General features: G+C 37.1%; 2 protein-coding genes across 2 annotated transcripts in view; one reads left to right on the forward strand and one right to left on the reverse strand.

The window, feature by feature from the left end:
* Positions 1 to 16,960, forward strand: part of LOC125237362 (calsyntenin-1) — a 572,807-nt gene that overhangs the window by 493,036 nt on the left and 62,811 nt on the right.
* LOC125237364 (uncharacterized protein K02A2.6-like) lies at positions 627 to 4,681 on the reverse strand. Its single transcript, XM_048144369.1, has 3 exons — positions 4,325 to 4,681; positions 2,629 to 3,948; positions 627 to 2,111 (listed from the first exon to the last, which is right to left on the reverse strand). Exons 2-3 carry the CDS (start codon positions 3,425 to 3,427, stop codon positions 856 to 858), a joined length of 2,055 nt encoding a protein of 684 aa, XP_048000326.1. The 5' UTR covers positions 3,428 to 3,948; positions 4,325 to 4,681; the 3' UTR covers positions 627 to 855.

Here is a 16,960-nt window from a genome sequence, read left to right on the forward strand (position 1 = left end):
TTAAGGATCACAAGAAAACCTTAACCCAACTTATTTTAAATACAACGTTGATCTTTCTTTTATGCGGGGGCTTCGCTCCCCGAGCCCCCCTTTGTTTGCTCTGAAAGGTCACAAGAAAACGCTAACCCAACTTATTTTAAATACTACGTTGATCTTTCTTTCATGCTTCCCCCCTCGAGCCCCCCTCCCTTTTTTCTGTTCTTATCTTCCGGCACCATCATCAGGCCTTGAAACCTAATTGTAGTCATAGTTCATTACAAGACTTCTAAGAAGCCCAAAAACAGCTATGATACGATGTTCCATCATGTAGTTCCAGTTCATATCTTCCGGCTCCATCTTCAGACCTTGAAACCTAATCGTAGTCAAAGTTCATTACAAGACTTTTCTAAGAAACCCAAAAACAGCTATGATACGATGTTCCATCATGTAGTTCCAGTTCATATCTTTCGGCTTCATCATCAGACCTTGAAACCTAATTGTAGTCAAAGTTCATTACAAGACTTTTCTAAGAAACCCAAAAACGGCTATGATACGATGTTCCATCATGTAGTTCCAGTTCATATCTTGTATCCGGAATTAAAACTATTTAATTTTATAGAAATAATTTATTGGATCTACACAAAATGCAAGGGCTGACAAAGCAGAAGAGAGCGTTCCGATTCACACATACTACACTCTCCCGGACTTATCCTAAAACTAATCTAGTTTTACTTAAGTTTAGATACATCATATAGGATCATTGAAGAATCCCATTATAACTGTACAGAAACTATAGTTAACCTAAGCACACATATCTTGGCATCATTTATAAATAAATGCAAGTTAGACTTGGCCTACGATACAAACTTATTAACTCTAATTATTATCTACGTCCTCATTGCAATACACCATTTGATCAATATGACGTTTCCACCGCATACCTTGAACCTCAATTATATATGTTAAATCTGGGACAGAATCTGACACTATCGTGCCCACTATCCAAGGCTTATAACCTTTTCTATAGTCTCTCACCATTACTTTTTGACCTACTATAAAATTAACTTTTCTTTTACCTGCCTTTCTCCCCTCCCTTTCAGATACATCTTCCAATATAGGTGGAGGTTTAAGACAGCTAAATCTGTTTCTTAATTCTCTCCCCAGCAACAAACAAGCCGGAGTCTCACCTGTTGTTCTATGAGGTGTGGTTCTATAATCAAATAGAAATAAATTGATTGCAGAGTTAATACTGCATCCATTTTCTCTTATTTTGGTCACCGCGGCCTTGAAAGTGTGTACAAAATTTTCTGCGGCTCCGTTCGTCGCTGGGTGGTAAGGTGGTGAAAATATTTGTTTAATGTTATGTTCCTTACAATAGCTCTTAAATTCCGTACTTGTGAAAGTAGTTTGGTTATCTGTGACCAGCTGGTCCGGATATCCAAACCGACTGAATAGCTTATCTAGTACATCCATTGTTTTAGTTGCTGTCATGTTTGACATTTCGAAAGCCTCGGGCCATTTACTATAGCTGTCTATAATTATTAAATACATTTTATTATAAAATGGTCCCAAAAAATCCGCATGAATTCTATACCAAGCTGTAGGTGGTGTTGGCCATGGCTGTGGAGATTTCATGGGGTTTTTATGGTTCGTTAAACATATGATACATGATTTTCCAATACTTTCAATTTCTGAATTTAATTTTGGCCACCAAAAATAAGAGCGAGCAATTTCTTTCATACGAACAATACCAAAATGTGTTTTGTGTAAACTTTTTAATACAGCTTTTTGATTTATTTCTGGAATTATTACTCTATGTCCCCAAAGTAAACAACCCTGATCCACACTAATTTCATCCTTTCTATTATAAAATGGTAGAAGTTCTGACTTAATTAAATTTTTATTTGGCCAACCTGTTGTACAATATTCAATTACTTTACTTAATAGTACATCTTTTTGTGTATTTTCTTCTATAACTTTAAAATTTAAATAGTCTATTTCAGAGCTATTTGTATACAATACCTGTATCAAATTATCAACTTTATTAATTGGATTTACATGTTGGCTGGTACATTCTGTATTGTCAGGATTTCTGGACAAATAGTCTGCTGGATTATTGTTAGTTTTAATGTGTTTAATTCACAGACCAACCCCTATAGACATCTATTACAAGACGACTCGCGGTGGCCAGCCTTCCTAGTATTTGCACTGATATAAGCGCGGGCGCTCGCCGTGCCCGATCAGTATCGACCAAGTAACAGACCCGAAAGCAGCGCGTGTTTTTCGCACAAAAAAATTGGAAAAGGGTATTTTGATGCCTTAAAGATGTCCACCTGTAGTGTGAAATGGTGTGGAAAGGTAACAAGAAGCTCAAATTTAAAAACAGACGGCATTACATTCCACAAATAAGTCATATTTATAATTTATTCAGAGCCGGCATAGGTCAACTTACATTGGCCACTTACGCGTCAGTAGAGGGACAGTCATACTTCTGTCCCTTTTCATCTGGCGCGACTGCCCGCCGTCCTTGAAACGGCCAATCACAGCGCGCTTAACACATTCCCCGCCCGCTCCTCGCACCCCAAACACTGGTGACTCGTATCGCGAACCAAATATACAAGACTGCCACTCTATAGGAGGTTCTCTGTGGTTTAATTTTATAATTGAAAGCTGAGAGAAATATGGCATAGTGTTGTAACCGCTTTGCGGCCATTTTCGGTATACCTTTTGTTGGTCCAAAAATCCTGACTAGAGCAGAACTGTCTGTTTCTAATTCAAATTGTCGGCCATAAATATAATTATAAAACTTAGTGACCGCAAACACAATTCCCATAGCCTCCCTGTCTATGGCAGCATATTTTTGTTCCGTTGCATTTAATTTTTTGCTTGCATAAGCTATGGGCCTGACTACACCATTTTTGTCCCGGTTTGATAACACAGCACCAAGTCCATGATTTGAAGCATCAGCAGTTACAATTATTGGGAGGTCTGGATTGAAATGTCTTAAATTATCTGCGGAGGCTAATTTATTTTTAATTGTGTCAAATGATTTTTGACAGTCGGCTGTCCAGTTGAATTTATTTAATTTAGTGCATTCATATAATGGACTCAGAATCTTAGCCATATCTCTTAGAAATCGGGAGTAATAATTTATTTTTCCTAAAAATGATTTTAGCAATGTTAGGTTAGTTGGTGCAGGCACATTCAACAATGGCTCAATATTTGATTTTATGAGGCTCATTCCCTCTTTATCTATACGAAATCCAAACACGTCAATGTGGCTTGTGAAAAGTTTACATTTTTCAGGTTTTAATTTGAAATTACTTTCTTGTAGTCTATTAAGCACTTTGACAAGGGTTTCATATGTTTCTTGTAAACTTTTCCCTGCCACGTAAATGTTATCAATAAATACAATAGTATTTGGTATACCTATAAGTTTTTTACACATTAGTCTTTGAAATGAGCCAGGGCCAGTATTAACTCCATATGGTAAATATTTGTACTTATATGTTCCAAATTCTGTTACAATGGTCGTTAATAATTGACTCTCCTCAGTTAAAGCAGCTTGTAAGTAAGCTTCCCGAAGATCAAGCTCGCAGTAGTATTCTCCCTGTTTTAAAGTTTCAAAGATATCCTCCACATGTGGAAGAGGGTAATGGTCGATTTCTAAATTTGGGTTTAAAGTGACTTTATAGTCCCCACAAAGTCTTACAGAGCCATCTGGTTTTATTATTGGTACTACCGGTGTACCCCACTGACTCTGTTCGACGGGCACTATGCGCCCATTTTTCTGTAATCTGTCAATTTCATGTTTTACCTTATCTCGAAGTGCATATGGAACACGTCGAACAGGCAGAAACTTTGGTACAGCATCTTTTTTTAATTTTAAAGAAATTGCTTCACCTTTAAATGCGCCCCACCCAGGGCTGAATACTGCTGCGAACTCCTGATCAATTAGTTGTTTGGCATCTGAAACATTTTTTATCAACTTATTAGAATCACAGAATGCTACATTTGTAAAATTTGGGGGCCACATTTTTAATTGATATAGCCAATCCCTACCCATCAAACAAGGTGTCCCGTTATGTGAAACAAATACATTTAATTCTCTGTATATATTATTATACTGAACAGGTATGTTACGAATAATTCCTAGTGGTTGAGACTGTGATTGATCGAAATTTCGAAAAATAGCTTTAGATTGTTCCATAGGATACTCTTTCAAATATTTTTTATGGTAAAGCAGAGGTATCACTGACACTTCGGCACCGGTATCCACTTCAAATTGCACTTTTTGTCCATGTCCTATTGTTAGCTCTAATAAATGTGGCGGCACTCTACTTACTCTGTCAAATGTATAGGTTTCATACTCTTCACATACATTTTTTTCTTCTTCTAATCCTTGGCCCTCTTTATTTTCTTCATTTGCTACATTCAAAACATTTGTTTGTCTATACTTATTTGGGCACATTTTAAATATATGGCCTTGTTGACCGCATTCCGAGCAAAATTTAGTCTTCAGTGTGCAATCCTTTTTAATGTGGTTTTCTTTCCCGCAGCAGAAACACTTACTTTTCATATTATTATTATAATTCTTCTTGGAGGGTGTAAACTTCTGTCCCACTGCTCTGGCTTTAGGTTTAACATATGATATGTTGCTGGTGTCTTCTTCATTTACTTGTTTATATGCCGATTCTACTGTTTTCGCCAAGTTAATCAAGTCTCCTAAATTAGTTGTGGTTTGCTTCATCAGTTCAAACTTGACAAGTTTGGAGTATACTCCATCAACCAGTTTTTCTTTAATCTGGTCTTCTTCATCTTTGAAGTTGCACTTGCGAGATAATTTTTGAAGGTTTAACACATACTCTTCAATTGACTCAGTAGGTAATTGGTTGCGACGTCTAAACTCGGCTCTGTCTAACAGTGGTGTTTTCGTTTGTGTATATTTCTCTCGTAATTTCTCACATAACTCTTTGTAAGTCAATGTTGTTGGTTTTTTTGGTTTACACAAAATTTGTAATGTTTCAAATACACTTGGTGTTATTTTTGTAATAAGCAATGCGGCTTGTTTGTCAGCAGACACATCGTTTAAAAGTATTAATGATTCTAATTGCTGCTCGAAAACATCCCAGTTGTCTCCGTTAAACGGTTTTAGTTCGTAATTCGTCATGGTTTTTTGTTTTGAGATTTTAGGTTGGTTTTGGTAATAATTACTTAATACCTTGCGTAACGAATCAACCGTTGGATTTGTCGGGCACTGCAAACCCTCTTCAGATATTATTTTTAGTAAAATATCTTTCCCACATTTATAAATGAAACTTCTTTTTCCTTGTTTTATCAATTCTATGAGAGAATCGGTATCTTTTGCTTCTGTCAATTTATTTTCTTTAGTACCCGCAGTGACATCTGTCATAATAACGTTTCATTTCACGTTCGATCCGTGAATGTAAAGTCAAGTTACCTTTTAATTTGTAGGTAGCTTTAAAATATGTTTGCGACCGTCATTTAATATCACAAACACATATATTTTATTCTTTTAAGTAATTAATTTCTTACTTCTGACCTGTTTTATGCTCTTCTGATTTATTTATTTGTTGCCTCGCGCTGTTCGAAAGTCCTCGTCGCCAATGTTGTATCCGGAATTAAAACTATTTAATTTTATAGAAATAATTTATTGGATCTACACAAAATGCAAGGGCTGACAAAGCAGAAGAGAGCGTTCCGATTCACACATACTACACGACTCCATCATCAGATCAGCTCAACAGTACCATATTATTGTATTGTCATCGGAACTACATATAGCTGCCAATTTTCATTACGCTACGACTCCTGGAAGATGGTTAAATTAGCTTCCTTAGATTCCATTACATACATAGTTACATACACGACGACCTAATAAAAGCGTGTTAAAAATAATAACAATCTGTGTTGAAAAAATCATTGCTCTATCTTCAAAAACCAGGGAGGAAATAGTCGAGAGCGTTTGTATGGAGAATTGACCCCTACCGTATCGTCTTAATAGTAGAACAGTTTACAACTTATATTACAAGCAGAAGGAATTGAAAACAGAATACTGATTAATACTATTGTAATATTAGCTAAAAATTGGTGAGCATTAGACTTTTCGTTCGTCGCGACATCTATTGACAAGAAGCATTACTGATAATTTACGCTAGTTGACGCGTGATTGTCGCTAGATGTCACTTAACTATGCCTATACAAATAACACGCATTTACTGATACATCATGATGTAGGGAGTTACCACTCTTCCCTTACTTATTCCTCTATGGTATTAGGGTCCATTTAGACGTTACGAGAACTAGTTTTATTACATTTTGGTATTTGATGGCTGTGCAAAGTTGTATGTGACCTCAACAGACAAAAAAAATAGTAAAAAAAAAATTTTTTTTGTCCAAAAATTACAAAAGTCATAAATTAGAGATGGGCCGAATACGGACTTTACCGAATACGAATATTCGGCCGAACATTCGGTTCAGCTGTTACCGAACCGAACATTCGGCCAAATATTCGGTTCCACCATATTTTAAATCCTGGCTTAGAGTTAAAAAATTGGTTAATGGGTACATTGGGTACTAACTAAGGCTCTTAATGTTCCTATAATTTAGTGCATAAGAAAATTTTGATTTTTGTTTCTTAAGCTATGTTATTTTTACTTTTTTACATAATTATTGTAGGTACTTATATTTAACGCATTTATAACCCCCTTTGGTCCTTAGAATCCTGAAATAGGATGTCATTTTCCCATGAATTACGAAACAACTTACGCTATTTATTTACTTTGTTTAGTCGGTAAATATTCGGCAATATAACCGAACTATTCGGCCGAATACGAACATTGAAAAACTTGCCGAATATGCCGAATACCGAACATTTACCGAATATTCGGCCCATCTCTAGTCATAATTATAATATTTTTTGTTTGTTTTTACATCAAAAATGCGTGGTTAAAATATTTAGTGTTATTCAGGCCCACGGTGTATAGTAATGTGACTAATTAAAAATATTTATAAGCTAATTTTATTTGCTCCCTATAGCCAACTTTTTCTTGTCACTCGTTGCCATGGTTACGTCTTCTCGGAACATTTAAAAGCAACAAGTCCCACTTAGAAACAAAAGCCATTGTCTGTGTCCACAAATCAAAGTGGGACAGCCGTGTGAGGGTTAGATACACTTGAAGACAAATAAAGGGATTGATAGGAAGTTCTACTACAGTCACCGGCATAAAATATATGATGATTTCTATACCTTGTCACATTAACGTCTTGTTTGAAATGTCATTACGAAAATTAACGATTTAAAGCGACAAGGTACAGAAATCATCACCTTATTTTTGCCGGGACTGTACTTGCAATACATCCATACTAATATTATAAATGGGAAAGTGTGTGTGTCTGTTTGTTTGTCCGTCTTTCACGGCAAAACGGAGCGACGAATTGTCGTCATTTATTAAGTGGACATAGTTGAAGGAATGGAGAATGACATAGGCTACTTTTAGTCTCTTTCTAATGCAAGAGAAGCCGCAGGCAAAAGCTAGTATGCCATAAAGGGGTAGTCGCAGTATGGAACTACTCAAGTTTCAGTCCCACTGTTGGCAATTTAACCCTTAATTTGGCAGAGACTCTGGTGACATAAATTTTCCGATTTTACTTAATATATTGAATAACAGGTGTTTTTAAAGCGTCCGAAAAATATTTAAAAAAATCTAGATTTATTAGTTTTGGAAAAAAAATATGTCCGCCACAGCGGACTCTGCCAAATATTGGGATAAATTAATATGTCCGCTGAGGCGGACACTGCCAAACATACGGTCATTTAAAATAAACAAGTATTTCTTAACATATATTTATTTTAAAAATTAACAAATATAATAATTTTGTATGAAAATCAAACTGACACATATTTATAGTCAAATATCATTATTTTAACTTTTTTCCGACTTTTTGGCCAGGTTGCACAGGCCGTGATCACGACAGACTGATGTGACAGTGATGTCCCAGCAAAATGTCGTCGAAGATGTAAACAACACAAAACTACCCGAAATTAATTATATCAATGTTCGGGGCAGACAAAGAAAATATAAATTTTGATCTACCCGGTTTTCTTTAATGTTTATTGCCCCTCGCGCGACATGTAACATTCACAATATCCGCGCACTACGTATACCTAAAAGTGCCAAAATTTTAACTGCTTGGTCTAGCACCACACGCTGTTGGATTAAATAAAAAATCTAAGCATAAAAGCAGGCCACCAAAACAAGAAAATCAAAATAATAAACAAAACAATATAATAATTTGTTACAACACGTGTCACCGCAACATTGGCATAGTCCGCCACGGCGGACAAATCGTATTTAGTATATATTTGGCACAGTCCGGTGCGGCGGACAACTTGTTTAGATGATGATTATGAGTATTAGAAATTGAGAAATAAATTGAAAACATAACCACTTGCAACTATTATGTAATATATTTTATTATTTATACAACAGAAATACCCTGTTCTTACAAAAACCAAAAGAAAAACGCATAAATATTTTGCTAAAAACAGTTGACTTCTGATGCGGTGCCATCTTGACGAGTAACTGTCAAACGAGTGTTGACAGTGGTCAAATAGTATTTTTATACAAAGCATGTATCATAAAAGAGTCTCTTTCCATATGTTAAATTAAATAAAATTCTACCTAAAAAGCGAAATATTTTTTTTTATCACCTGTCCGTCCCACCGGACTTTGCCAAATTAAGGGTTAAAATGCCAAATTAAATAAAAATGTAAATAGTTACATTTAGTAAGTGCCAGCGGTATTTCCGGACCGATACGACCTTCAAACCTTCAAGAAAAGAGCGTACACCCATCTTAAATGCCGGCAACGGCTCAACACTTCTGGTGTTTCGGGTGTCCATGGGCGGCAGTGATCGCTTACCAGCAGGCGACCTTCTGCTCAATGTTAACTTTCATAAATACAAGTTGAATAAGCTGCGGGTGTTTTAGAATATATCGGTATAGTTGTACCCACTTATTCTCATGGCTTTATTAATGTAAGGAAGGTCGAAGGTAGTTTAGTTTAATTATTTATGGCAATACCTTCAATAATTGTATGATTATTTATTATGGTTAAACATTGCGGGTACATTAGATTGACTATTTCCAATATACCCGCAATGATACTTTTAATAATTGGTAATAATATAAAAGCCTAGAATAATGTGATTCGACGGCCATTACTGTGGAATAATTCAAGGTGTTAACATCTAAACGTTTTGTGAATAAACACGTGTCATAGATTTCTCAGTTTTATTTGGAATTCACCATCGTCGGCTGCCATCCTTTGTCATCGATAGTTAACAGCTTCAGAAGGTGGGATGTGATACTGGCTCACTAGAAAAGGTACATCATTTTTTTTTCTTTACTTATTTTATTGTGTCCGTTAAGTGTTCAAAAATCAACGACGGATGGTGTAACGAAAATGTACCGTACTAGTACACGAGTACATTGCTGTTAGTACTTATTATTGTGTTAATATATCAATCGAGTGAAACTCAAAGCAATAAAATTACAAATATACTGTAGCGTAATCAATAAGTGAGAATAATATTGTGTAGCAAGTACGTGTTTACTTGTGTATGCTTGGAAGTCGAAAATATCATATGAATTATGTTTTAATTAAAATATGAAATAGATTTAAAAGTACCTACATATTTAATGATAGAAAAATAAGTCCGAGCAACAAAATAAATCGAATTCTAGATTTTATTACATTAATTTGCAATTAACTTTCAAATTGAATCTTTGTACTTAACACTTTTGTGTGGCTGTCTTTTGTGTTTAATTAAGAGTTATTATAGTGGTGTGTGCGTAGCCTAAGTGGCGTACTTACCCTGTAGAGTGTATGCAATCACAAGGGAAATGAAACGATACCGATTGATTTATTGATTAAAGTATAAACTAGTTTAAAACGAAAGCGTAATGAGAACATTACATGTCCGATGCAATTATCCGTTTCAGCCATGAACGAGACACCCACTGAGCGACGACTGGCGACGCCAGATGAGGGCGGAGGGCGCCAGCAGAGGCAGAGTCGGCGGCGCAGCCGGCCACCGGACGACCGGCGCAGTCACGGCTCCAGGAGGTCACGCAGCCAGCAGCGGCGCGGCTCCAGGTCACGCAGCCGGCAGCGGCGGGACTCCTACCGAACGTGCAGCCACCGGAGGGACCACGGGAGGTCACGGTGTCGACGCACAGCGGAGCGACCAACACGCAGCCGTTCCAGAGGTACGAGACGTTCATGTAGTCATCGTAGAAGCAGTCGCAGAACGATTAGTGAACATAGGTATTATGCTAGGCTCCGGGGTAGTCGAAGTGGAGGTCGGAGATCTCGTAGTGTGAACCGAAGGACGACCGAAGCTTTGCATAACGGTAGATCTCGTAGTCCACATATGGATGATGAGCGGTACGATAGAGCTAGGGGAGGTAATCGATTGCAACCTCGTATCTCAATGACTAGGTCTCATGCCGGACAAACAAATGCAAATAATAGTAGTTCAAATGAGAACGCGAGTATGATCCTATTGCCTTCCCATTTAAATCGAGTTCAAAATAACGAAATTGTAGATGGCAGCAACAATCAAACGCAGTCTTTGATTTCTGAGCAGCGCGGTGAGCCGCAGGATGTAACAGGTGTATTTAAAGAATTTATTAAAATAATGAAAGCTGAAAATGCTAACTCTAAGTCATCTGTGAGATATCCTGTTGCTACCAGCGCAGTTCCGGAGTTTGATCCAAGCAAAAGTAGTCAAACTATAGATATGTGGCTTAATAAAGTGAACGAGTGTGCTGCTATCTATAATTGGTCTGAACCCGAAGTACTCCACTATGCGTTGCCTAAATTAAGCGGGGTAGCCCAGCGTTGGTACCAGTCCTTACCTAGTATGAAATATACATGGGAAGAGTGGCAGGTTAAATTAAAAACTGCTTTTCCAAGTATTGAAAATTACGGTATTTTATTAACCGAAATGTTAAACTTGCGAGCAAAATTCGGTGATTCACTTGAGAATTATTTTTATGATAAAATGATTTTGTTACATAGATGTAGATTGTCCGGAAAAGACGCCGTAGATTGTATCTTACTGGGTATTGATGATAGGTCCGTACGAACAGGAGCAGAAGCTGCTCAATTTACTGATCCAGATAAATTATTAGTTTATTTACGGAGTGTAAAATCAATTAAAAGATCTGAGAGACCCTACACTAAACCATCTTCTGCTTCTGATTCGACGGCAAAATCAAAACCGTTCGTGAAAACTAATAAAGATAATAAGGTTTTAAAATGTTATAACTGTGGAGAGGAAGGTCACCCGAGCTTCAAATGCAAGCAACCGCAAAAGAAATGTGAATCGTGCTCAAAACTAGGACACTCGTCCGAATATTGTTATACTAAGAACCCGAACAATAAACCATCGGTAGCCGAACAAAAATCGATTAATTTAATTAGCTGTCCTAATAAGGATGACAAGAAATACTATAAAACTGCTTTAGTAAATGGTAGAGAGTTTGCTTGTTTTATAGATTTCGGCGCGGGATGCACTATGATGCGGATGTCTGATGCAAATAAGTTTTTAAACATAAGTTTTGATGACCTTCCTGTTCTACATGGTTTTGGTAAAGGTATTGTAAAGCCTGTAGGTAAATGTACCGTCGATATATCCATTGAGGGGGTGGGTGCTACAGTCCCTCTTTTCATAGTGCCAGACGAGTTTTTATCGGTACCTTTACTTGTAGGACACTCATATACGGAACAGAGTCATATCACTTTCGTAAAGACGCATGAAGCAGTCATTGTTATTGATACCAGTAAAAAAACAGATAAAATACTACTCTATGCTAACGAAGACACTAAAATTGATGGTGATAGTACGGTAGACGTTTATTCTAAGCCAGTGTTTACTGGCGAGCTTCTAATTGAACAGCAATTGAGACAGGAGCCACGTAAAGAATATGAATTGTGTCGTGATTATTGTCGGATCAACAATGGTAAAGGTCAGATCACTATTAAAGGGTTTCCGTCTAGACAGTTTGTGATGCCGAAAGATACACTGTTGGTTCGTTCTTGCCCAGTGAACGTATTACGAGTAAATTTGATAGAAACATGTAGTGATGATTCCGATAAGGTAGATATTCATTCTAAAGACCTGTTAGTAGATACTGATTTAGATCCAACTCATTTAACGAAATTAACCTCATTATTAAACGAGTATAGAGAGTGTTTTGCTTTCAATACTAGTGAGATTGGTTGCACCAATGTTTCTGAAATGGAAATTCGCTTAAAGGATTCAACCCCAGTTGTCTATCGGCCTTACAGACTGTCTCATACGGAAAGAGAAACTGTCAGGCAAATCGTTAGTGATTTAGAGAAGTGCGGTATAGTACGAGAGTCGTGTTCGGAGTTTGCCTCGCCAATAGTCTTAGTCAAGAAAAAAACAGGCGAGACACGTATGTGCGTGGACTTTAGGAAACTTAATAAAAATACAGTCAAGGAACATTATCCAATGCCAAGAATCGAAGACCAAATCGATAATTTAGCTGGATTCAAATACTATACAACACTGGACTTGGCATCTGGTTATTACCAGATCCCAATGTCTGAAAAGTCTAAACCACTAACAGCCTTTGTGACCCCAGACGGCCATTTTGAATTTAATCGTATGCCGTTTGGCCTTGTTAACGCGCCATCTACCTTCCAACGTACCATAAACAAAATACTAGGTAACTCTAGGTTTAAAAACGCGTTCGCCTATATGGACGATATAGTGATTCCGTCTACAGACATTAACACCGGGCTAGACGATTTGCGTCACGTTCTTTCATTGTTCAAAGAAGCCGGATTAACTTTGAAACTTTCAAAATGTCATTTCTTTAGAAAGAATATAGATTATCTAGGTTTTGACATTAGTGCGGATGGGATCAAGCCTGGTAGCCGGAAGATTGATGCGGTTAAGAATTTTCCAAGGCCACAGGATCAGCATAACGTTAGACAGTTTATAGGTCTTGCGAGCTTTTTTAGGCGATTTGTGCAGGGTTTTTCGGTGATTGCTAGACCGCTAACACAATTATTAAAAAAGGATTCAAAGTGGAAATGGGGCGAAACCGAAGAAAGTGCATTCAATACGCTACGTAACGTATTAATCGAACGTCCCGTTTTAGCATTTTATAACCCAACTTTTGAAACGCAAGTACATACGGACGCGAGTAAGAGCGGATTGGGGGGTATATTGTTACAAAGAGAAAATTCAAATAGTCCGTTTAAAGCAGTCGCGTATTATAGTCGCCAAACCTCGCCCGAAGAGCAACATTTTACGTCGTACGATTTGGAAACGTTAGCTGTTGTCTGCTCCTTACAACGTTTTCGGGTTTATCTACTAGGGTTACATTTTAAAATTATCACGGACTGTAACTCACTGAGAGCAACTCTGGAAAAAAGAGATATGATACCCAGAGTGGCTCGTTGGTGGAATATCATGCAAGAATACGATTTTGATATGGAATATAGGCCCGGCACTAGCATGAAGCATGTAGATGCGCTTAGCCGCAATCCTGTTGACCCAGCAGCAGTAGTAGTAGAATATGACGTTAGAATATGCGAAGTTAGAGATACATCTGTCGATTGGATTACAACGGTTCAGCAGAACGATTCTGAAATCAAACGTACTATGGAAATCTTAAATGATTCCTCATTGGATAGTGTCCCTGATATTAAAGCTAATTATGTCGTTAAACGCGGTCTGCTTTACCGTAAAACAGAAAGTGGCGAACGCTGGGTGGTGCCAAAAGGGGTTAGGTGGCAGATCTTGAAATCCAACCATGACGATATAGGCCATTTTGGGTATGATAAGACCCTACACAAGATAAAAAGTCAATATTGGTGGCCTAAGATGAATCGATTTGTAAAGAAATATGTTCAGAGCTGTTTAGAATGCGCATACTCCAAGAGTCAAGGGGGAAAGAAAGCAGGTGAACTGCATTCTATCCCCAAGGTAGAATCTCCATTTCATTCTTTACATTTCGATCACTTAGGACCATTTGTTAAGAGCAAGCGCGGTAATGTGTATTTGTTTGTTATCATCGACGCGTTCACTAAATTTATCGTATTGGTACCGGTTAAAAACACTAAATCAACTACCTCTATTAAAGCTCTTGAACATTATTTTGACCTGTTCAAAACCCCAACGAGAATAATTTCTGACAGGGGTAGTGGTTTTACTTCAAAGCGATTCAAGTCGTTTGTAGCATCTCTGGGAATAAAGCACGTGCTTAATGCTGTCGCTACACCGCGTGCGAACGGGCAGGTAGAGCGCTACAATAGAACCATACTGGGAGCGCTCACAGCGGCAAATTACGGAAAACCGGAAAATGCTTGGGATGAGACAGTTTCTAAGGTACAATGGGGACTAAATAACACTATCAATCAAGGGACGGGTAAAACTCCATCGGAAGTGTTGTTTGGTTTCCAATTAACGGGAAGAAGTGATGCTCTTTTAAATTCGAGTTTAGGTAATGATAATGCAAACACGTCAAACCTTGAAACTGTACGAGAAGAGGTAGCGGAGTATGTCCAGAAAAATCAGCAAAAACAGAAGGAGAGATACGATAAGCATAGAAAGATAGTAAAATTTAATCTAGGAGATTTAGTCCGCGTTGAAAGGGAAATACCTGCGAGTGGCCAAAGTCGAAAGTTGGTACCTCGATTTCAGGGACCCTATCGTATAACACAAGTCCTAGATCACGATCGATATGAGATTCGTGATACCCCGCTGTCTAGGAAAAATAACCGCCCTTTTAAGAGTATAGTTTCCGTGGACAAAATGCTACCCTGGCTGGTATTTAATAGGGCTGCAGATAGTAGCGATAATGATATGACTTTGTCTGACTAAATTGTAATTTAAGAAAACATTAAATAAAGGTGATAGTGAGTGGCAAATAATTCAATTTATATTAATGCTGAATTGTTTAATGTACGTTTTATAGTATAAGGAAACAAGAAGGATTTCCCATTACTGATTAGCTATGTGATTGATTTGGAGGATTCAATAGAATTACTTCATGACTTTACACAGTATAAGGAAACAGGCAGGGTTTCCCATTACTGATAAATAGTTAAAGATTCGATAGAATCATTGCGGACAGTATAAGGAAACAGGAAGGGGTTCCCATTACTGATCCTAGTCGTTAAAAATTATGTTGGGCAGTATAAGGAAACATGAAGGGGTTCCCATTACTGATCCAAGTTTTAAGGAGATTCAATAGAATCTCAATGAGACTCAATGTACTTATATAATTCTTAATCTGAATATGTTGGAGTTATATGCAGTAAAATTATTATATTTAAAAGTATTGTTTTCATACTTATTTATTGTCAATGATTATTGTTAATGCTTATAACACTATTATGGTTTAAATAATTATGCATTTATGAACTTTATAAATGTATGTTATCAAAATAATTATAATCTATAAAACGTGTGTTACTTAATAATGATTTTATATAAACAATAAAGCCACGAGGACGTAGCTTGGCAGGAAGGCCGACTGTTAACTTTCATAAATACAAGTTGAATAAGCTGCGGGTGTTTTAGAATATATCGGTATAGTTGTACCCACTTATTCTCATGGCTTTATTAATGTAAGGAAGGTCGAAGGTAGTTTAGTTTAATTATTTATGGCAATACCTTCAATAATTGTATGATTATTTAGTATGGTTAAACATTGCGGGTACATTAGATTGACTATTTCCAATATACCCGCAATGATACTTTTTAATAATTGGTAAAAATATAAAAGCCTAGAATAATGTGATTCGACGGCCATTACTGTGGAATAATTCAAGGTGTTAACATCTAAACGTTTTGTGAATAAACACGTGTCATAGATTTCTCAGTTTTATTTGGAATTCACCATCGTCGGCTGCCATCCTTTGTCATCGATAGTTAACAATATGTACGTACATCCATCTCGCTCACTCGCAGCTATGCTCAGAAAATAAGAAAATAGGTACCTATGCTACATACCCGAGTCTCGAACTAAATATGTCTTAACAACTAGGGAACAAATCAAATAATTTTATTGAATATTTTTGATTTGTTATTTTTTTCAAGTAGTCACACTACGGGCGTGTGGTCTAGTGGTAAAGACGTTAGCCGCGTAAGCTGAAGACCCGGGTTCGATTCCCGGCTCGGCCACCAGTGGGCCTTGCCGTTTTTTCTTTCGTGTATGATATCTATTTCAATTTATAATAAATATGTCTTAATTTAAAAATAATAAATACAGCCATATGGCTTGAAGCCATAGTAAAAGCTTTGCTTAGTTTGGGGCTAAGTTGATCTGTGTAAGGTGTATCTGCTAAGCGACGATATACATACTTACATAGATAGATACTTATATACATAGAAAACATCCATGACTCTGAAACAAATATCTGTGCTTATCAGTGATATAAGTCTAAGTGATATAACTTATAGTCATCAGTTATCACACAATATGCCCTTACCGGGACTCGAACCAAGGACCGCGTCTTAGCAGACAGGGTCACTACAAACTGAGCCAGACCGGTAGTCAAGATACAAATAGTCAAATATAAACCTAACACTTATGTAAGTCACTATATATTTATTTTTGCACCATAAGGAAAGAAATTGAAGAGAATATTGCATTGTAAGTCAACACCAGGGTACGTAACCGAATGGCACAAACGCTCACGAAACGAAACGCTCGTAGATATCTATCTCTATCGTATCTTGCGTATTGGCGCGACAGAGCCAGACTACCTTTCGCGGCGTTTCGTTTTCGTTTCGCGTTGCAGAAATGCCATTCGTCTACAGCACCAGGGGCTATAGCGATTCTTCTGGGCAACTTATAGATGATACAATATGTTGCAAAAATAATATTAACACATCAAATAGTAAAAGT

This window comes from Leguminivora glycinivorella, chromosome 21, assembly GCF_023078275.1.
Source record: "Leguminivora glycinivorella isolate SPB_JAAS2020 chromosome 21, LegGlyc_1.1, whole genome shotgun sequence".
Lineage (NCBI taxonomy): Eukaryota > Metazoa > Arthropoda > Insecta > Lepidoptera > Tortricidae > Leguminivora > Leguminivora glycinivorella.

Excerpts from the sequence above, each read along its gene's own strand:
- LOC125237364 (XM_048144369.1), bottom strand. The coding sequence starts at position 3,427 with ATGTGTAAAAAACTTATAGGTATACCAAATACTATTGTATTTATTGAT. Across the intron at positions 2,112-2,628 it reads TTTCAATTATAAAATTAAAC|ACATTAAAACTAACAATAAT; the intron begins CACAGAGAACCT and ends TGTGAATTAAAC.